This window comes from Doryrhamphus excisus, chromosome 15, assembly GCF_030265055.1.
Source record: "Doryrhamphus excisus isolate RoL2022-K1 chromosome 15, RoL_Dexc_1.0, whole genome shotgun sequence".
Lineage (NCBI taxonomy): Eukaryota > Metazoa > Chordata > Actinopteri > Syngnathiformes > Syngnathidae > Doryrhamphus > Doryrhamphus excisus.
Window position 1 is genome coordinate 16527394 of NC_080480.1, and position 21200 is coordinate 16548593.

Here is a 21200-nt window from a genome sequence, read left to right on the forward strand (position 1 = left end):
CACATATTAACAGCAACATGATGCTAGCTTAGCCTTTTGGCTGAATAACAACACAATGATCTAGATCTAGGCTGTATTTATGAAGTGATGGATGTATACACGAGGCGGGCTCGCCACGCTACGACCGGGTCAGATGCTAACCACGAGGTCCGACTAGTCAAATGGTACAGTTACGTTTTACCGTTTAGATGATGTGGTCCTTGCAAAAACCACTTCTAGCACCGCTTTTGTTAACGATACGGCTCCTCATTCAAAGTGCGCAGAATGAAGCGGGCGCCCTTGGCGCTACATAACAACTTAGCGTGTTGACTCCATCTTCCCCCGAGCTCCAGTCCAGTCATTACGAGCTCATAGCGGCCTGACAGACGCCGTAATTGAACCATAAATTGTTGTCCCCTCAGTAAAGAGAACATCCTTCACTGTTTTTTTTTTTAAACTCCCGTGGCTTTTTTTTGCTGACAAAACAGCAGAGGAGGAGGTTAACAGCGGTAACAGCGGCGCTGTCACATTGAGGGCATGCGGAAAAATGAAAAGAATGAGACTTCTCCTTAGAAATATGACATTCACTCTCCGACATTTGCAAATGTTTTGCTGATGTTCCTAATGAATTGGTATTCTTCTTACTATAGCCATACATTATTATGATGGCTCCAAATACACACAGCTACAGGAGTATGGTATGGGAGACATCCGAGACACTCGGTTGGGGGGATGAATAGAAAAAGCCTTTAATATGTCCCAGGATGCCAACGCCAATTTGAAGCTCGTCATCGTCGAAGTGCGTGCCCGTGTTTTTACTGTCAGTGGGACCGAAACAGTCCAGAGATATTTAAAGACCTTTTTTTTTTTTTTTTCATTCATTACGCCTCACTCGTGCCTCAGATGTCTCCATTAACGCTGTCAGTGCAGTGAAAGCATCGCTGTTTACTCTTTTGGTGCCGTTTCTTTACAGTCAGATTGATTTTCTAAATGTCAAATTAATTTCAATTTTGTGTCTTATTATTTTGCTGAAGCTGAAGTGTCATTTCTGACATTAATTTCCTGTGAGCCCTTTGGTGAACTTTATAGTTATTTGCTATTGGGGAGTATCTTTAGCCTTGGCTACCTTATACGGATTCAATTGTTCCCACTGGTTTTGTCCGATATAAGCGAAATCCGTTATATGCTTATACCGGAAAATGTCCGTTTTACGCATTTATCGGATTTATATCCGGTATATGCGTAAATCGGATTTTATCCGTTATAAAAAGGCACTTCCTTAACTATGTTTCCAATGTACCTGGACGCGCAGGCAACGCTGCAAATGATGTCGTATAGCGGCCTGTCACGATTCGGCGAATCGGAGCGCCACGATGCGGCCATCCGATATATGCGAGGGAAATTTCATGGAAATGCATTGGAACGGGACTGGAGATTTTGTCCGAAATAGGCGAAATCCGTTATAAAAAATCCGATACATGCAATGAATTTTTATTGGAAATGCATTACAGAAAAATTGGTTCTTTTTTATCTGTCCGTTGTGAACGAATTTCCGATATATCCGAGTCCGATATATGCGAGGTTTACTGTACATCTATACATACTACATCCATAGGTGTCAATTTGTGTTTGTATGTGTCCTGTGATGGGCTGGCGACTAGTCCAGGGTGCACCGGGTCTCTGGCCCACTATGTAGACAATGGACGGACGGATGTTCCCACGTTTGCTGCGGCCTTTTCTCCTGATATTCTTCCTTCACGGCGTGAATTTTGGTCAATTTGTGAGCCCATAGTTGGACCGGTTTTAGTTCTTCCACACCAGATTTCCCCAAGCATGCCTTTCTGTACTCTTAACTGTGTAACTTTATATTTTACAGTTGGGGTCTTGTTTCTCCGTGTTTTCTTTATCCACTTTAAAAAACTTTTACTGCACAGGAAAGGAGACATTTTTTGCTCTTCAAACACACTACCTTCAGTCACACGGCCCCCAAAGTCGACCACTTCACAGCCTGGACGCGCCCGTCCTCTAACTGAGGGTCTCTGTCGGTTCCCCGAACGCACCGCCCGGCCCCCTCGCCCTCTTCTGACAAACTGATGGTTGAGCCGCGAGCCACCACGAGATAGCCAAAACACACAACAGGGCCGCCCTGTGGCGCCCCCCGAGGCACAGTGCAGCCTTCACACGGATGAAGGGCGGACATTGGAGCTCTGTGCTTTGGTGTTTCAACTTCCTCCTCCGCCCCATACCTTCCATCTGTCCCCCTCACACACACACACACCTTTGATACCCCGAGTCCCGCTACAGAGTCTGATTTAGACCGCCTCCTGTTTTTTCATGTCAACTGTGATCTCAGAAGACTGACTTGATCTAGCGTCCGCCTGAGGCGCTCTTTAACCGAAGAACACTTTTTGCCCGTTTTGACGCTCCTTTTAGATGGCGGCACATGGTGTGTGTGTGGTGGTTGTCGGTGCAGACGTGTGTGAGCGCCTCATAACCCTAATAACCATGGCGGACCACAGCGACAAGCTAGTTAATCACATGCAGTAGGTGTAAAAACATATACGCCAACAAAGAGCGTTTAACATATGAATATTTTGACAATCTTGATGACTTAATGTGATAATAATCTAATATTAAACGTTTATACACCAACGAGGGCAAAGAGAGGCTGTTGGCGTGCATGCAGGTAGTGTTTCTCTCCAAAGTCATATCGCCAACTACTGGCTTGGCATGCATATTACAACCGTTTCTGTCTTTTCTGCAGGTCCGTGTGAGCCTTTTTGTGATAATTCTCAAAGACATAAAGGAAAGATTCCCCTGATTTTCCAGCATCTTTGCCCCGTAAAGGCACTCTGAGTGTCCACACCAGCATCCCATCAAGTGTTTTTTACTATAAAACGTGAAATTTGACGAGGCCTTTTAACCAGGAGCCGTAATGACTCCTGAGGGCACTTGACGGCCCTTGCTCTCCTACACGCCAGGAGACTTGTTACATAAATGGCTAACTATCCTTGATGGGCCACGTTTTGCCGCACTAAAGCCTCCTCCCCTTGGTCGCCGTTTATGCTAATGTCTGATGTTGGGCGTGTGGAGTGGCAGGATGTGGGGCAGCGGGCCTGCGCATGAAGGAGTTCTTGTGACCTTGGCCCACTTCAGGAGCAGAGCGTTCTGGTTTTCTGGCTAATAGAAGGTCCTTTCTCCCGCAACATGCACCCGGAATAGCAGCGGCCTATTAAGAAACGTTTTAATTGTTAAACACTCAGTGTGCGCCCTTGGCACACATCAATGACTTCATTTATGTGTCACTCCCCGCCAAGTGTGGAACCTTAATAGTCTCTTAACCCTTGCTGTGCTCTCATCGGCATACTTGGAATTGCGTTGGAGTACATGACAGCGTCTTCTCTGATTTTGTACAAGGTGTCTTATTATGATATTTAATATGATCAGATAACGTACAACAATAACAGTGTAACGTAAGTTACAGTACTATAGTACAATTAGTTATTTTTGGAAATATATATATTTTTTGCTACATTTTCTGATATTCTTTTGGCGTGGTTGCATATTAAAGCAAATAAAACCCTGCTATGGGAATATTATCTATGTGAAAAATGTGAATCGGTGGATCCCTCATTGGCGAGTCCATTTTCAAGGCCACCTTAAGGTACCAAATAGAGTTCCTTGCCCCGTAAAGCCCCGTGGGTGTTGGTGCACCTCAGATATCAGCATCTGAGTGCTCACCTTGCAGTTGACTTAAACGTTATTGACCTAAAAGTGGTGTCCTGGACCTACAGGGACTCCTAAAAATGATGAACATGACTAAATAAAAGCGTGTGACGGAAGTTTATTTGCTACTCCTGCCCCCAAAGGACCCCCTCCCCCTGCCTGCCCCTTGCAAAATTATTTTTTAAAGCCTGTGGCCTGCTCAGCTGTGCCGGGGACACAAACCCAGTTTCCGACCCCGGAGACCAATAATGCGAGCATGAATTCTGCACGGATTGGTGCCAGCCCGCGGTGCTAACGCGAGCAGCTATACGCTGAATGCAATCCCAGCGCTGCAGTACCAGATGGACGGAGAGAAGGGAGCGCTCCCAGTTCCAAATCACCTCCTGCAGCTGGAGGAACTATTACATCTGCTTTTGTTTGCAGAGCTCTGAGAAGCCAGCACATTGTTTTGCTAAATTAGCTTTAACTAATGAAATCGTTGAATTTGTTCAATTTCCCTGTATTATTTATTATTCTAAATCCACATGACAAATTTTTCATAGAGTTTTTGGAATTGGAATGTCACGAGCTTTTAAATAAAATAAACAGAGGTGAATTAAAAAAAACTAAATGGACTCATAACCAAAACTAATAAAAACTAGAAAAAAATAGAACTGTAAAGAAAATTGCACTTGAATAAATAATGAGCATTGGGTATTATTTCTTAACAGGACGGCTTAACATGTAGCGGATGACACTGTCTGTGAGCGCGCACCGTTTTGCTCTGTGTAGTTTTTTTAACCAACCAAATGCCTCAGTCAGCGCTAAGTCGGGACGACGGCGACATACGACATATCTGCTCATCGGTGTTGATGAGCTTGTTCGTTTTGTTTAAAACCGAAATATTCCCTCTCTGGGGCTGGTGCCTTCAACCTGAGAACCCATCGCTTTTGTGCCTTTATTCATATTTGCGTTTGTTCACTGGCAGGTTGCAGCACTCCTGAGCAGGTCCGACTCCACCCGCTGGGACAAAGAGACTGAATGGAGTTCACTTCCTCCGTTCATTCAGCTATCGAACCAACACGCCCAGGTGGTGAGACAGATGCACAGAGTGAGGCCTCTTGTCATCCAGCCTGCGTGCACATGTACATTTATTGAGGCCGGCAAAATGATCAGAGTTCACTTCCTCCATTCATTCAGCTATCGAACCAACACGCCCAGGTGGTAAGACAGATGCACAGAGTGAGGCCTCTTGTCATCCAGCCTGCGTGCACATATAAATTTATTGAGGCCGGCAAAATGATCAGAGTTCACTTCCTCCATTCATTCAGCTATCGAACCAACACGCCCAGGTGCTGAGACAGATGCACAGAGTGAGGCCTCTTATCATCCAGCCTGCGTGCACATGTACATTTATTGAGGCCGGCAAAATGATCAGAGTTCACTTCCTCCATTCATTCAGCTATCGAACCAACACGCCCAGGTGCTGAGACAGAAGCACAGAGTGAAGCCTCTTGTCATCCAGCCTGCGTGCACATATAAATTTATTGAGGCCGGCAAAATGATCAGAGTTCACTTCCTCCATTCATTCAGCTATCGAACCAACACGCCCAGGTGGTGGGACAGATGCACAGAGTGAAGCCTCTTGCCATCCAGCCTGCGTGCACATGTACATTTATTGAGGCCGGCAAAATGATCACGTTTGTTATTATTTATCGGGCGATTTATTGATTATTGTAACAAGCCTAGTAATACAAATAGTCTTCGACTTTGACAATTAATTGCTAAGTTTTTCAACCAATCTTGCTCAAATTTTACACACACACGTGTACTTTAGGGTTTAATAAGAGTGCTGCCATGTGGTGTATTTGTCCGAAAAATAATAGCACGGGCAACACAGCAGGGGTGTATGTTTTGACGCGTTGTCGCCCTTTTGTTCACAGCACTTCCGGAGCAGGCGAGTTAGCTTACACAAAGAAATATAGTCACATAGAAAAGTTAAAAGCTGTCAGTGTTGTCATGGGGATGATGTGTGGGCCACTGATTGGTGATTTACACTACCCACCAGCAAAACACACATGTCGAATGTAGCGAGCGGCAAATGGGATGAGTCAAAGGGAGGAGGAGGTGGTGGTTGTCTCGGCTGATGGAGTCACATCAGTACGAGCCGCAGTGAATCACAACGTTATCCCTCACTTTTAATCAACGCACTTTCAGGCCCGCAAATGACTCACTGGCGCAAAGCACGCATCGTTTGCACGTCGCCGCTCGTTTTGCTATTTTAATGCTAATGTGTTTCTCCAGCCTCACATCGCTCTGCCCCCCCCCCTTCCGTTGTTACGTACGGCCTGTATCTCCCTCTCCCGGTGTTCCATTATACAAAGGGAAATGAGGTGTGTTGTCGGCGCATATATCGTCTCTGAGCCATCAGCGGGGAATGAGGCGGGAAGACGGTGGAGGAAAAGGTGCTGCTTCATTGATTAGATGCACGCTGCTGTGATTGGTACGCCATATAAAAGATGGCCAGGGGGGCGCTAAGTTCATACCTTGAAGAGAGTTATCGTAAAAGGGCAACACAAAGTACACAACGCATCATTTTGTAACAACAGCCTGTGTCTCAGTTGTCGTTGCGTTGCAGTGCAGCCTTTATTGTTGATAACCTCGGTTTCTAGATTTAAAAGTCTATTTTTAAACACATTAGTATCTACTTATTGCTACGTTGATTACATCAGCATTAGCAGTGATATCCAAACATATAGCATACATTTAATCTACAAAAGTAACATTTAAAGGAGAAATGCATTGTAAAACATCCGGTTGTCCCTCCTTTACTGCTGTTCCAGACTCCACTTTCTATGAAGTGTGATTCAAAATGAATAAATAGTATATAATCGTACTTTAATCTGACTGGATCAAAGACTACCGCACATTGTTGTTGCTCATTTTTGTTGTTGTGAAACGACTGCCTCGTGTCCTTGATGTGACTCAGTGGGTGTGAGCAGCACGCACAAATTTAGTGGCAGCTTATTAAACAAGTCAACCTTTAAATTACAGCAGACTGGCCTTGCATGCATGGCTAACTTCCGGCTAAAAAAAAAAAAAAAAAAAAAAAAACCTGGAGTGGCAACGGGCTCTTCACTGTCCCTCATGTCCGTTCCCACAGAATGACCTGATCTAACGCCAATGTGTCTTTTTTTTTTTTTACTTTTGCTTGATGTTCGCCTCATTTCACATGATGTTAATGAGTTTTATTGTATGCGTGCGTGATGGCATGCCTCGTGTTTTCGTGGTGGAGGGCAATGAAGCTAAATGATCATGTCTGTCAGACTGTTTTTTGTCCTGCTGAGTGCGCTTTGAACAAGTTGTGGCAAAGTTGTATTATTAATATCATGATTTCAACACACATTCAGGTAGTTAGAAATAACATTAACATGCTTCTACATACAGTATAACTCTGTTCTGTCACTATATAAGAATATAAGTTAACTGCTGCTAATATTAAAACATAACAATCACATTGTGGCCCCAGCGCTTTTTTTTTTTGGCGCCTGTTCACTCAGCTCTGTCATGTTTGCACAGCTATCGCGTACCCTCCAAATCCCTGCCTTAATGCCCCTCATTTGCCTCCTGACCTTTATTATTGGTTCAATCTCGGCCCGTGTGAAGGACCATTAGATGTCTGAGGTCACTTAGCAGCCCTAAGCCTCCGTAGTGAAGATGGAACGATAGCTTAGCACATGAAACGGCTCTGACCCGTGTCTCTGTTTTGTGTACAGAGTCATTTCCTAAAAATACACCTTTGCCGACTTGTTCTGATTCTGTCACATGTAGTCAGACTGCAGTAACGATGACTCGCGTCTTATTTAATCCCATGTTCGCATGTATATGTGTGTCACGGGATGATCCATCAGAAATGGCTAGTCGTGGGGGTCAGTAAAAATATGTATTTTTATCTCACAGGTGTTGTGTCAAAGGCCAATAGAAAACAGAATAAAGGACATCTCAAAGACTCGCCTGCAAAAGATGCGCTCAGCTGACCCTCGTTTCTGAAGTCCATTGACCGGCATGTTCATCAGTCATGGAAAATGGTTTGAATTACACGCTTATCCCGTACAAGCCAGTAATCCGCCGCCCTTGGCTGGCAGAAAGTCATTGACTGGATAGAAGTGTGTGTAACCCCCACTTTGTTTACACACACTTGCATACGGTAACCTTATCTCTCTTTGTGGAAAAGTACCGCAGCTCATGCATAACAAGCATTATCGTTCGTTTTTTGATTGACAGCATAAGGAGGTGCATGCCCGCGTGATGCAGTAATGTAATCAGCACCAGAACAGTCGCTGAGGTGATGGGTTCAAAGATTACTTGAGGTTTTCTGGGTTGACTAGATGGTTACTTTAATACAGTTGTCCCTCACTACATCGCTGTTCACCTTGCTGTTTCAATTACTTTTTTTTTAGTTCATTTTACTTGCTTTTTTGTACAGTGTGTGAACGAGCATTGTGTTCTCTGTCCTAATTGGTTAAAAGAGAACCCGCACATTGTGTTCCATTGTGTTGGATCGATCGCTAGCAGTAAAGCACTCTCTTTTCTCCCCGACAGTCGTGTATGTCGATGAAACATTCTGCACTGACAAAAGGCACCGGCGGTCGCGCCCCAAAAGGCTGAGGTAGATGCTAACCATCGCACAAAAAGTTGGACTTCTGGACTTGCCGAAGTCACATGGCTTTTGAGCGGCATTACGGAATATCAGTTATGGTGAGAGGTTACATACTGTAAAAATTGTCAAATATAAAGCCAACTACTTCGCAGATTTTGCCTGTTAGGGCTTATTTTTAGAACACCACCCCTGTGATAAATGAGGGACCACTGTATTATAAAGTCATCTGCTTGGATTTTTACTGATTTATCAACAAATCACAGGTCATCGCTAATGTGAAAATTCTGACTGGGAATAAACTTGGGAAACAAAAGTGTAAAAGAGGCTCCAGTGGCGCAATCGGTTAGCGCGCGGTACTTATAAGACAGTAAACTGCGGAGTGATGCCGAGGTTGTGAGTTCGAGCCTCATCTGGAGCAATTTTCACTTTAACAATGACCTCTGATTGGTAGGTAAATCAATAAAAGACTTGGTGGTTCGCTGAGTTTATGTTAACGTTGGAATGACCCAGAAAACCTCCAATAGCCTTTGAACCAATCTTTGTCCGTCAATGCAATGTTGGCCTGGGCAAAATCTTGGGGAAGCAAAATCTCTGCAGAGGCTCCAGTGGCGCAATCGGTTAGCGCGCGGTACTTATAAGACAGTCACCTGCGAGGTAATGCCGAGGTTGTGAGTTCGAGCCTCACCTGGAGCAATTTTCACTTCAACGATGATGTTGATTGGTAGCTAAATCAATAAAAGATGTGATGACTCCCAAAAGGGCTATTGCAGTGTTTCTGGTTTCCTTAGATAGCTAACGACCACATCTTATTGATTTAGCTGTATCATCGATAAAGTGAAAGCTGCTCCAGGTGAGGCTCGAACTCACAACCTCGGCATCACTCCGCAGTTTACTGTCTTATAAGTACCGCGCGCTAACCGATTGCGCCACTGGAGCCTCTGTAGATGGTTTGTTTCCCAATATTGTTCCCAGGTCAACAAAGATTGGTTCAAATACAATTGAAGTATGTTGTCGTAACCTCATCTCCTTATCAACATCATCGTTAAACAGAAAGCTGCTCCAGGTGAGGCTCGAACTCACAACCTCGGCATCACTCCGCAGGTTACTGTCTTATAAGTACCGCGCGCTAACCGATTGCGCCACTGGAGCCTCTGTAGGTGGTTTGTTTCCATAGATTGTGCCAACGTCAACATTGCATTGTCAGACAAAGATCGGTTCAAAGGCTATTGGAGGGTTTCTGGTTTCACTCCAATGTTTTCATAAGCTCATCTCCTTGGATAGCAGAGCGACCCACCAATCACAGGTATCATCGTTAAAGTGAAAAATGCTCCAGGTGAGGCTCGAACTCACAACCTCGGCATCACTCCGCAGTTTACTGTCTTATAAGTACCGCGCGCTAACCGATTGCGCCACTGGAGCCTCTGTAGCGGTATTGTTTTCCAGATCATTCCTCGGAAAATGGAATTGTTAGTTCAGTGGATGTTTTCTGTCTTATTGGATGACTCCAATGTTGTTACTCGGTTGAGAAACCACACCTGTAGATAAGGGTGAAACGCACAACCTCAACATTACTCTGTTGTTCTTATAAGTACTGCAAACTAATTAATTGTGCCACTGGAGCTTATGGAAGTTGTTAGGAATGGAATATTTTCCACTGTGTTCTGGATTCTCCAACACGCATGTGCTCATCTACAGTTGAGAGATAACACATTCACTAATTCCTTTCATTTGGAACAAAAGGCAGCCTGTTCTTCTTAATTAAGCACGATGAAGTTCATCATGATTGTTTGGTTGGTGTTTGTGTTGAGTATTATCTTACCGATGTGGTTTTTAGATAGGGAGGTTGGACGATGGTCTCCTTGTGAGAGCAGCATCGTGTACGTCGCTGTCAGTGAGAGATACTCATCAGGCTTTCATCATCACCTTATCGGTAAGGGACCGCACGATGATGGCTTTTCATTTCTGTCACGTTGTTTGGCAGGGGAGGCACCTTCTTGATGTCGCTCCCTTTTTTTTTTGATTACAGCTAACAGCCCATTTGGAAAAGTGAACGCTTTTCCCTCGCCAACTTCTGCCGCCGCTGTTTTGTGCAAAATAGGTTGTAATGGCCCTTCCCCTACCCGGGATGATAATTGGGTGAGATCATAAGTAATGGGCTGATAATGGCGTAATTGGCTGGAGACTTTGGATATGCTTGTTGTATTTGTAGGCCGTCTGTGCTGAAGAGAGATATTTTCTTTCACGTCGCATCTGTCATCATCATTTTAGTGATTACTCTGCGAACCGCTGTCATTGTCATCATTTCAGAGAGCCGTGCTTCAGGAAATTAATTGTATTGCACAAAAGTGTGATTCATAATAATAGCTTCCGAGTAACTCCCATTCATTTGCCTGATATTTAGCCCGTGATAGCCATAGTACCAGTCTTATCATACAACATTGTTTCAATATGCAATCTACATTTACACCATTCATTTGGGTCATTCGATTCATAAAATACACGCCTTTCGATTCATAAAATACACGCCTTAGGTGAGGTTCATACTCGGCTTGGTTTTACCCAATGGAGGATGAATGCTGCAATGTAGTATAAGACGTTTTCTGAGTTGAGTATTAGCTTACTCCGCACATGGTAACTGATCTGGAGACAGACATTGTACTTTCCCTAAACTAACCCTAAATTGCTGAAGGTGAGGTGGGAACACACACATCACATGCATGTCACACCCTTGTCTGTGCTAAGAGTGTGCTACATAATTAGCCCAGTTTAACACCGCTAATTGGTTTCACGAGGTCTTTTGGGTGTTGACAGAAAACGGGAAGCCGGGCCAGCGTTTGTGGAGACGGAGGAGGGTGTGAGCGCCAGGGTCCTGGTGTGAGCACAGGTGTGTGTGTGTGGGATCACAGTTCTCACTTGTATATCAGCGCTCACGCTCACACAGAGTCGGTGTGTGTCGCAATGTTTTTCTCGCGTCACAGCATCTTTTTAAGACGTGATTTGAACAGAGGGTCAAGTGTGCATAAACGGCGCATGTGTGTGTTTGCTCATTTGTTGGTCTAACCGCAGTCCAGCCATCACATTGCAAGACCTCCAGTGTCCCTCGCTCGTGACCCAGATAGTGCCCGTGATGACGTTTTGCATGTGTGACTAATGGCCATCAAAAATGTTATTTTTTTCCGACTTCTTTAGCAGTCAGACGGAATTTGGTGCCATCCACCACCCTCCTCCTCCTCCACGTCAAGGCTCAGCGGACTGCAGGTCAGCTCTGATTGCAAAGTCCTTACACACAAACCTAGACCTGATTTCAATCTTTTCCTCGCTTTCTGCTGACTGGCATGCTGCAAATGTCGTCGACCAAAGTTGAAATGTTAAGTGTTCTTTGTATTCCTACTTTATCCATGATGGTACCTTACTCAATCATCGATGAAACTATCCTATGTGTTTTTGGAAACATTAAAAACAGTTGACAGATCTTACGGCTTGATACAAAAACAAGTGTTAGATTCACTGAAGACAATAACGATGTCTTGGACATGAGATTAGGTAGCTACTTTACTGATGTAATCTGGATAAACCTGCAAAGTATGTGTGCTTTGTTCGTAGAAAACACTTTAGACTGTAAAATGTCCTTAGTGTCGATGATAGATTGATCCTGATGGAAAAAGCTAAAAGGGTAAGTGCTCCAGGTGAGGCTTGAACTCACAACCTCGGCATCACTCCGCAGGTTACTGTCTTATAAGTACCGCGCGCTAACCGATTGCGCCACTGGAGCCTCTATGCAGGTTTTGTTTCCCAAGATTGTGCCAATGTCAACATTGCATTGAAAGACAGAGGTTGGTTAAAAGGCTATTGGAAGGTTTCTCAGTCATTTGAATGTTATCATAAGCTCATTTGCTTATCAACGTCATCTTTAAGTGAAAACTGCTCCAGGTGAGGCTCGAACTCACAACCTCGGCATCACTCCGCAGGTTACTGTCTTATAAGTACCGCGCGCTAACCGATTGCGCCACTGGAGCCTCTGTACAGGCTTTGTTTCAAGATTGTGCCAAGGTCAACATTCCATTGAAAGACAGAGATTGGTTAAAAGGCGATTGGAGGGTTTCTGGGTCACGCTAACGTTACAATAAGCTCATCTCCTTATCAACATCATCGTTAAAGAGAAACCTGCTCCAGGTGAGGCTCGAACTCACAACCTCGGCATCACTCTGCAGGTTACTGTCTTATAAGTACCGCGCGCTAACCGATTGCGCCACTGGAGCCTCTGTAGATGGTTTGTTTCCCAATTTTGTTCCCAGGTCAACATTGCATTGACAGACAAAGATTGGCTCAAATACCATTGAAAGGTTTTTGAGTCACTCCAATGTTGTCATAACCTAATTTCCATCATCGTTAAAGGGAAAGCTGCTCCAGGTGAGGCTCGAACTCACAACCTCGGCATCACTCTGCAGGTTACTGTCTTATAAGTACCGCGCGCTAACCGATTGCGCCACTGGAGCCTCTGTTGATGGTTTGTTTCCCAATTTTGTTCCCAGGTCAACATTGCATTGACAGACAAAGATTGGCTCAAATACCATTGAAGGGATTGTGGGTCACTCCAACGTTGTCATAACATAATCTCCATCATCGTTAAAGTGAAAGCTGCTCCAGGTGAGGCTCGAACTCACAACCTTGGCATCACTCCGCAGGTTACTGTCTTATAAGTACCGCGCACTAACCGATTGCGCTACTGGAGCTTCTGTAGTTGGCTTGTTTCCCAATATTGTTTCCCAGGTCAACATTGCATTGACTGACAAAGATCCAAGTGATACTCAAATACAAGTGAAGGGGTTTTTGGGTCACTCCAATGTTGTCATAATCTAATCTCCATCACAGTTAAAGTGAAAACTGCTCCAGGTGAGGCTCGAACTCACAACCTCGGCATCACTCCGCAGGTTACTGTCTTATAAGTACCGCGCGCTAACCGATTGCGCCACTGGAGCCTCTGTAGTTGGCTTGTTTCCCAAGATTGTTCCCAGGTCAACATTGAACTAACCGATTGCGCCACTGGGGCACACTTTGCAAGTGGTACGATCTGCCAAAAATGTCTTCAGCATAACAAAAACTTGGACTCTAAATTGTTTAGAATTTTTGCATACCTAGCATAAAACTATGTAGTTTTATAAACATTTAAGACAATCAAGAGTTTTCAATTTAGAGTCTTCATACTGTAATAAACCCTCTACACAGAAATGCTCCGTCCAATTACAAGATTCCCGGAACCGCCTCGTACAATGGTACAAACCCTCGGACCGCTCTGCTGCCCCCACCACTAATTATTTTATTGGTCTTTGTTTTTGAGTAGCTTGGCAACACCAATAACAAGCACCGTCACCGGGAATGACGGATACACGCATAGCTTGTTCCACTGTGCGGCTCGCATGCCAACACTGATACTACCACTGATCCTGGGATTAAAATACTTCGAACGCCACATGGTAGATTGCGTCCACCCCCCCCGGCTCTTCCCCACATACACACCTGCAGCGCAAGCTGAAGCAGCATTTAAGCACCGCTCTATATCTCCTTTTATTGGGACAGTTGTGCCATCGAGACCACTTCCTGGCCCCGAAAATGCAGTTCTACTGTGTCAGCACGCGCGTGGCGGCTATGGATGAGTGGTTTTAGAATGCGGTCCGTGATAGAGAGGCCTTGAGTTACATTTGTAAAGCTTGGCGTGACACTAGAGTGAAAAAATGCTGTTAATAAAAGTTACACAAGTAAACATAAAAAGATATAAGCAGCATCTCCACTCCAGTCCTTTAGGTGGCGATGTTGGACTTTCAATCACATTTCATTCTTATTTCCTTGTCTAAACAACCAAATAAGACAATTTTGATGACCTCATCGTTCTTCCCCCTGTCAACATAGTGACTTTCCTTTTCTTGTTGTTATTTAATATTTGATGACAGCCGCTTTGGGCTTCACTTGTTTGTTGCATAACTTCACCCCCACCCCCCGTTTGCCCCCGCAGCCTCCCTAAATTACATTTGTTGGCAATCAAGCATGCAATTTGTCTCTGTGCGTATTCATTTGTTGGCATAAATTCCTCACCCTATCTTGTTCTATGTCAAAAAATTCCAAAAGCAGGCCAAGGGAGGATGATTTCATCTGTTTTGTGACAGCGGTGCCTTCTGACTTCCTGTTATGTGTGTGGTTTCTGCGGGAATCCAACAATTCTGATGCGGTTCTTTTGATTTATTGGCCCGCAGTCATCTGAGAACGTCACCGGATGTGCTATGCGGGCTGCATGTTGTCCCGGGCTAAATAAGTAAACAGGCTGCAAATGCATGCAACTCTATGGGACAAACAGGTTAGGCTAGGCTAGGCTTGTCACTGTGCATCATTCTGACCGCATCTGAGGCTTCGCCGTGTTTACGCTACCGGTGGCAGATGTCCTTCACATCGTGTCTGATGCAGAATTCTTTAAAGCCTACACCAAAAACCACTGGCGTGCCTCGGAAACCGCCAGCATTTTGGGCAGCTCCTCGACCAGCGCGTGGCTAAAGGGGATGAATAATAATCGCATGCAGTAGCAAACATCTCTTGGTGGTGAGGCTTGTTTGGACGCTCCAGCTTGTGTCAGGTGCTCGCTTACGCTAAAAGCGGCCAGGAACGGCCCCGAAGCACAGAATCAGAAAGTCAAATAAACACATCCTATAGGCCTTTTTGCATGGCCATCCCGGGGGTTTGCCCCCGTCTAAATATATCCAGTGTTGAACGGAACCCCTCCCAGTATCTGTGGTTACTCCTTTCGGGCAGTTCCCCAGTAGACTTTGCGGTTATATGTGAACAGGCTAACTTTAGCTAAAGGCAGAAGAATGTTTGAATAGTGAGAGAACTGGATGCCTTCTTTTTTGTGTATGCGGTTGAAAAATGAATAAGGACGTGCTCGATGGTGGAAGATGACGGGGTGCGGCACTGTGCCAATTAGGAAAGAGTCGAGGTCGCTTTACGAGGCACGGTTGAGGGTGGGGTAATAATATATACATTCTTAGTTCAAAACGTTCACACCGTTTTGTCAAGCACGTGGTTCCACCACCAGGCATGCAAGTGTTGGAAAGATCTGGTATCTCATCTGGTATTTATGAAGCATTGGAACCACAATTTGAGGGAAATGGTGTAGCACAGGGGTCTCAAACTCAATTTACCTGGGGGCCACTGGAGCTAGGGTCTGGGCAAGGCTGGGCCGCATCAGGTTTCCCCCCCAAAAAAAACAACGCATTTATTAAAAACAAAAAAATATACAAACTTTGTCAGTGCTTTGGTTCCGATTTTCTACAATAAAAGCTCTGATAAAACATTCCACTGTTCTCAAATATCTTAATTTTTATTTTTCTGCACAAAATAAGATGAACAATAAATAAACAAATCAAGAATAAAGAAAATAAATCAATCAGTAATAAATAAATATAATAATAATAATAATAAAACGGCAAATAATAAAACCTTAAGAAACCAAATATAGTTGGTGGGTAGACAAATTATTTTTTTCAGATTAAAATTAACAAAGCATTATTAGACAAAACACGACTATAGTCACATTTATACTTTTTTTATTTACAACATATTGCGCAACTGCAGGGTCTTGAGACACATGCTAACTCGCAAACTAGAGCGCTAGCGACCTAAACGGTAGCCTTCAAGTTATTTCCTTTAAACTTAAATAGCCAAAAACTTACCACTTCCACACGGATAGGGAGGATAACTATTAACAGTTATTTAACCTTTAACATGAACATTAATCAAACGTAATAATTTTTTTCTGGGTACATGATACCATACAGCATCCATTAAACTTTCATATCAAGGCGGGGGCCTCAAATTAGTATCCTGCGGGCCACATTTGGCACACGGGCCGCATGTTTGAGACCCCTGGTGTAGCATATTGTCATGAACGGTGGGAGTGTCCCAACTCAAATGCATACAGAAATAAATTATCCATAACGTAGCTTCTGTCTTGTAGTTTCCAATATTATACGTAATAATAATATAATGAATTTGGGACACCCCTGCTTACACCTTGTAAACTTGTGGAGGCTGGATTCCTCTTTTCTGTTTCGGAAAATCCAAATAAAAAGCAAAAGCTTGCTGAGTTGGCGTCACATACATGTTTGAAACCCCGTGTTTACATCGGAGACATATTTTTCCTGAAAACATCTGCTGAAATCCCTAATTGTGTTGTGTTGTACCTTCCACAGCAATGTGCCTATGATATATAGTGCACATGCACTATACTCATATCCTGGCGGTGTGACCTTTTTTTGTCTTTAGATCCACTCAGGGATAATATCTCCTTGTGATGGGGTCCGCCGCATGCTGCGCACGTTTCCACGCGGCCACAAATAAACAAACACGAGGGGCGACACATGCCCCCACTGTAAACAAAGATGAGAGAAAACACATCAATACATTGTGCCGTTGCTTTTTATTGACTCTCCTGGCCCGGTGCTGATGGGCTGGTGTTGTTTGCTGAGCTGGACGCACCCCCACAATGTACCCCCCCCCCCTTTCGCTTTAAGTGCTATTGTGCTCGTTAGAGTAGCACCGCGCTTATGTAATCAGGTCTGATGCAGGAGGACACAAAGACGTACAGTAACAATACAGCAGTGATGACACTAATGACACTTTGATGGGAGCCATTACACTTTGTGTGTCTCCATGCGTCTTAGTTAATGGATCGGGCGAGCCGCCCCGGCGTTGCGCGCTGCATTTGTCTGCCAGCAGACTTTGGTTAGGACCAGATGTTACATTTACAGGGTGTGTTTGCAGTCGTGCGGTTTTCCCAGCTGCCCTTGAGCAAGGCATTTATTTCCCCCCCCCGACGCACGTCGTGGCCTGTTTGGCTGTCTGTGTGTCTTCAAAGTTGCTTCCGTGTTTGCACTGCGCGGAAACTTACAGTACCGCAATACAAGCTGTACACAGACTACTCTAAACTGCATACTTGTGCACACTATTTTGCAGGTGTACTTAATGTTATGGCCCCTGGAAACTGGCCCTCCTGGTTTAGATGTGGTCATGTGACGTTGTCTCCGGTTCAGATTCCTGGTCTTGGAGTGATTAGGGAAGGCAAACGGGGGCCACTTTCAGCCGTAACAGCAACAGGAAGCTCCACCCCTGGGTGGGGGCACGCTCTTCAAGGTATTACAGCTGCTTTGAGTGCAGGGTGGGGGTGGGGGGGGTTGTGTTGTGTTGTATTTTAGGACGTGGAAGCCGCAGACGTCGGATCATAAATAGTTTTTTTATTGCTACTCTGAGCCACTTGGGTCTTTCAGCGGGTCATTGATGGTGGTGGCCGGGCCGGCTGTGCACGAGGAAGGGATGGCGGTATGTATGTGGGGGGGTTTGGTGGGGGTGGCGGGGGTTTCATCCTCAGCAGATCTCAGCGTGGCCTCTGGTCCCGTCGCTCTTAATAAGAGCCTCGTAAAGCTGTTTGCTGCCATCAATCACTCACAGGTGGAGGCTAGTTGAACCAGTGGGCGGAGCCTCAGCTATGAGCCGCGACGGTTCATCATGCCTGCCTGCGTCCAGCAAAGAGCATTGTCATTTACACCTACTCCAGTCTAACCTGGGGTCGTGCAAGTTGGAATTTGACCACCAAAAAACGAAAAAAAACCTGAACACTTGTTATGAAAGTTAACATAGACTCAGTGGTTAACTTCTTTTTACGCTTGTATGACAGTTAAGTGTGCGGTGACAAAGGCATGCTGTGCATATGTTCCATGTGAACGCCAGGATAATTGAGTCCATAATACATGCCTCTGTTTGTTCCGTTCCGTTTAACGGCAGCGCTAGTTCCAGGGGCGGTATTGCTGACTAGCCTGTCGGGAGCGTGCGTAGGTTGCGTGGTTGGGGACCACAGAGATTTTCTTCATTCAGTGCCAGGGTGCAACAGCCTCGCTTGCAGCTTCTGCGAAAACATCTGATGGAGCCTCTTGAGTGCTCCCAGATTGGCAACGTGAAAGCGGCTTTTCATGGACACTGCTTGCCTTAATGTCTTTCTGTGTGTGTGTCAGAGTGTGAGTGGTTGTGGTATTTACGTAAATAACTTGAATCAGAAATGCAGAAGAGAGTGTATTTCAGGGAGTTTTTATATGTATTTTTTTTTTTTTACAAGAGATGTCTCAATCCTCCATTGAGCTAGGGCTAGCCTTTCTCGTTCATTTATTTATAACCACTGTGGCTTCATGTGAAACAAACATCTCCTTTCTTTGCTCTTACCTGGAAAGCCTCTACCATCCAAATACCAACAATAGCAAAACATTTTGGACAAAGGGATGCTACACTTTCAGGCATGCTTGGACGAGTTTGGTGTGGAAGAGCACCTTTGGGATGAATTAGAAAGAAGGTGACGAGCCAGCGGGTACATCAGTGAGGTTAAAAAAAATAAATGCATCCCTCAACCGTCAATTTAGCCTTGCACAGCTTGCTAAAATAGAGGTCAAGCTGAGCGTCATCATGAGCACTGCAGCTCTCTGTCTCCCTCCTGTGGTGCCTCCGTGCACTGCCGCTCCATGTTGGCCTTCATCATATTTATTTATTTTTTGTTGTTTATGTTTCCGGCTGTTGCTGTGTGAGTGTGTGCGAACTTGTCCAGAATGGTGTCACGTTGGACATGCAATCTCAGGGAATCGGATGTAATTCCAGCACGTGTGTCCAATGTGGATATCATCTTTTCCCATAGGGATCTCGCATCACGTTTGCACACTGTGCTCCACATGCAGTAATGAAGACACCACATGGATGCCTAACTATTTTTCCCCCCCCCGTTAGGTATGAAGCGTCCCGTCAGCCAGTCAGCCCTGCCAAGCGCCGAGCCGGACGCACCGGATGCCGGTGACATGGACATCGAGCGTTGTTCCCACGCTGCAGTGGTAAAGAGGTCATCACAAGGGGGCGCCCTGCTCCCTCCCTCCTCGCAGCAGAGGCCCAAACGGGACCGCAAGCAGCGCAGCTACACGCTCTGCGACGTCTGCAACATCCAGCTGAACTCAGCGGCGCAGGCGCAGATCCACTACAACGGCAAGTCTCACCAGAAGAGGCTCAAGCAGATCAGCGTCGGCGGCAAGACGAGCCCCAGCAGCACAGGTGGGGGCACTTTTATAAGTGGCAAATATTGCCTTGTAGAACCCAACACAATGTAAACAAATTGGATTTTAGTCTCCTTAGGCTAAACACACTGCAGGTAATTAGAAGCTAATTAATATAAAAAAAATGTTCACTTTGAGTCATAGCCACGACGAGGAAGCGGTTTGTGTGACTATTTCACTCGTTTTTTTTAATTAATGCACAATAACACATGGCTAGAAAAACTTGGAAGGCTTCGCTACACATCTTAAAATGCAAATTGCCGCTCTGCCAGCCACAGACTTGAGAGCTTGATCGTTTTGTTTTTCTTTTAGCGAATAAGCTAACCGAGCATGAGCATGCTGTTATAATGTGAGTCTCATGTTAGCATGACGTAGCTATGCTAGCGTCACTTAACGTTTGTGTCCTCCTTTATGTTGCATTAATTCCCCGTAGGGCTTACTGCAGTACTTTTTAAGCGTCTAAATTCCATTATCAAGGCTAACACGCCGCCAATAGTAGCGTTTAAAATGGTTATAGTATATAAATAGTATAATATAAGGCTTTTAAAGGAAGCTCATTAATATTTGTCTTCTTTGAGTGTTTGTCGCCGGCTTGTCAGGCCTGCTTTTGTTTCCGTCTTCCAAAATAAACCGTGTCATGTCGGTCCCGGGTCGTCTCGTCCGCACGTCCCTTTGAGGGGGGCGGTGGGGGAGCGCTGCAGGTGATGTAAAAGTGTGCGTGTGTTTAAAAAAAAAAAAAATTGTGTAGTTAGTAGTTGTAGTGTGCGAGGCTGAACGGATGCCGTGCGCAGATTCTCTCTGACACGCAGTCACAATCGTGCAGCCTTATCTCCACTCACCTTCTGCTGACTCCCCCAGGCTGCCGCCCTGCTGCTGCCGTGTCCTCGGCTCCTCTGCCCCGCTTAATGCGTGTCTGCTCCTCATATTTTTAGAATGTTTTGACATAGACGCGATGCATTCGGGTGCATCTGTGCTGATGTCAGCCCGCATGTGCCCGTGCATACGTTCGTACATTCCACCAACACTGCAGTTTTCTTTGAAATAATCGTATAATAAATGTCGGTGTGCGTTCCTCGTCCTTCTCAACCCTCCAACCAGTTGCGCTAACACTTTAGGAAACGTGCAGCGTCCAATTTGCCTCTTCATTCCTGCCTCGTGTTTTTAATATTTGAACTCACCACCAAATGAAGCCGCTGAAAGTTTCAACCGGCGTAATAATGTATGTGAATATATTCCAGGATGGGAGAAGGTCGAGGTTGACTTAAATGTCGGATTGTCTGAGTCATCTTCACTTATTAACACTGACTCACAGGAGGCAGCGGAGACCTTCGTTTATTGACTTTTATGACTAAATCAACACAGAACAGTCGGAAGGTCCACGGTGTAGCCCGCCTCACGCTCCGAAGTCAGCTGGGATAGGCTCCAGCGTACCCTGTGGTGCTTTCTAGATCCTCCAGGTTTTGCACCTATTTCCAAAATGGTGTGTTTTCGCCAACTCTGCTGTGATTGGCTTCACTCAGCTAAGAGCTTGTACCATGCAACCCATGAAATGACGTCACAGTGAGTCCTCTGAAACTGCACGTTCTTTCAGGGATCACTTCCAAATGGGAAAACTTCATTATCCGAATACTTTTACATGAGAATACAACATTCTAACTACATTTATACAGTAGGTCAGAAAAGTGGAAAAAGCATCATGGGTCCCCTTTAAAAAGCGGAGTTTAGATGCA

The 21200-nt window shown here is 45.1% G+C and overlaps 1 protein-coding gene and 11 non-coding genes across 18 annotated transcripts in view; 3 read left to right on the forward strand and 9 right to left on the reverse strand.

Annotated features, from left to right (window-relative positions):
• Positions 1-21200, forward strand: part of znf385c (zinc finger protein 385C) — a 96988-nt gene that overhangs the window by 9741 nt on the left and 66047 nt on the right. For 3 of the 7 annotated variants that reach the window (XM_058048132.1, XM_058048131.1, XM_058048137.1), the window contains exons 4-5: positions 4673-4795; positions 19154-19468. In XM_058048132.1, the coding sequence (XP_057904115.1) occupies positions 4726-4795; positions 19154-19468 (385 nt within the window). In that variant the 5' untranslated portion in view covers positions 4673-4725. Of the gene's footprint in view, positions 1-4672; positions 4796-6083; positions 6150-11533; positions 11603-19153; positions 19469-21200 lie in introns of those variants that run through there. The other 4 variants (XM_058048134.1, XM_058048136.1, XM_058048135.1 and 1 more) reach the window with 3 other exon arrangements.
• trnai-uau (transfer RNA isoleucine (anticodon UAU)) lies at positions 8669-8762 on the forward strand. The gene is made up of 2 exons: positions 8669-8706; positions 8727-8762. It is a non-coding gene; the product is annotated as a tRNA-Ile (tRNA).
• On the forward strand, positions 8944-9037 carry trnai-uau (transfer RNA isoleucine (anticodon UAU)). Its single transcript has 2 exons — positions 8944-8981; positions 9002-9037. It is a non-coding gene; the product is annotated as a tRNA-Ile (tRNA).
• Positions 9187-9280, reverse strand: trnai-uau (transfer RNA isoleucine (anticodon UAU)). Its single transcript has 2 exons — positions 9243-9280; positions 9187-9222 (listed from the first exon to the last, which is right to left on the reverse strand). It is a non-coding gene; the product is annotated as a tRNA-Ile (tRNA).
• Positions 9400-9493, reverse strand: trnai-uau (transfer RNA isoleucine (anticodon UAU)). The gene is made up of 2 exons: positions 9456-9493; positions 9400-9435 (listed from the first exon to the last, which is right to left on the reverse strand). It is a non-coding gene; the product is annotated as a tRNA-Ile (tRNA).
• Positions 9670-9763, reverse strand: trnai-uau (transfer RNA isoleucine (anticodon UAU)). Its single transcript has 2 exons — positions 9726-9763; positions 9670-9705 (listed from the first exon to the last, which is right to left on the reverse strand). It is a non-coding gene; the product is annotated as a tRNA-Ile (tRNA).
• On the reverse strand, positions 12023-12116 carry trnai-uau (transfer RNA isoleucine (anticodon UAU)). The gene is made up of 2 exons: positions 12079-12116; positions 12023-12058 (listed from the first exon to the last, which is right to left on the reverse strand). It is a non-coding gene; the product is annotated as a tRNA-Ile (tRNA).
• Positions 12267-12360, reverse strand: trnai-uau (transfer RNA isoleucine (anticodon UAU)). The gene is made up of 2 exons: positions 12323-12360; positions 12267-12302 (listed from the first exon to the last, which is right to left on the reverse strand). It is a non-coding gene; the product is annotated as a tRNA-Ile (tRNA).
• trnai-uau (transfer RNA isoleucine (anticodon UAU)) lies at positions 12510-12603 on the reverse strand. The gene is made up of 2 exons: positions 12566-12603; positions 12510-12545 (listed from the first exon to the last, which is right to left on the reverse strand). It is a non-coding gene; the product is annotated as a tRNA-Ile (tRNA).
• On the reverse strand, positions 12747-12840 carry trnai-uau (transfer RNA isoleucine (anticodon UAU)). Its single transcript has 2 exons — positions 12803-12840; positions 12747-12782 (listed from the first exon to the last, which is right to left on the reverse strand). It is a non-coding gene; the product is annotated as a tRNA-Ile (tRNA).
• Positions 12984-13077, reverse strand: trnai-uau (transfer RNA isoleucine (anticodon UAU)). Its single transcript has 2 exons — positions 13040-13077; positions 12984-13019 (listed from the first exon to the last, which is right to left on the reverse strand). It is a non-coding gene; the product is annotated as a tRNA-Ile (tRNA).
• On the reverse strand, positions 13230-13323 carry trnai-uau (transfer RNA isoleucine (anticodon UAU)). The gene is made up of 2 exons: positions 13286-13323; positions 13230-13265 (listed from the first exon to the last, which is right to left on the reverse strand). It is a non-coding gene; the product is annotated as a tRNA-Ile (tRNA).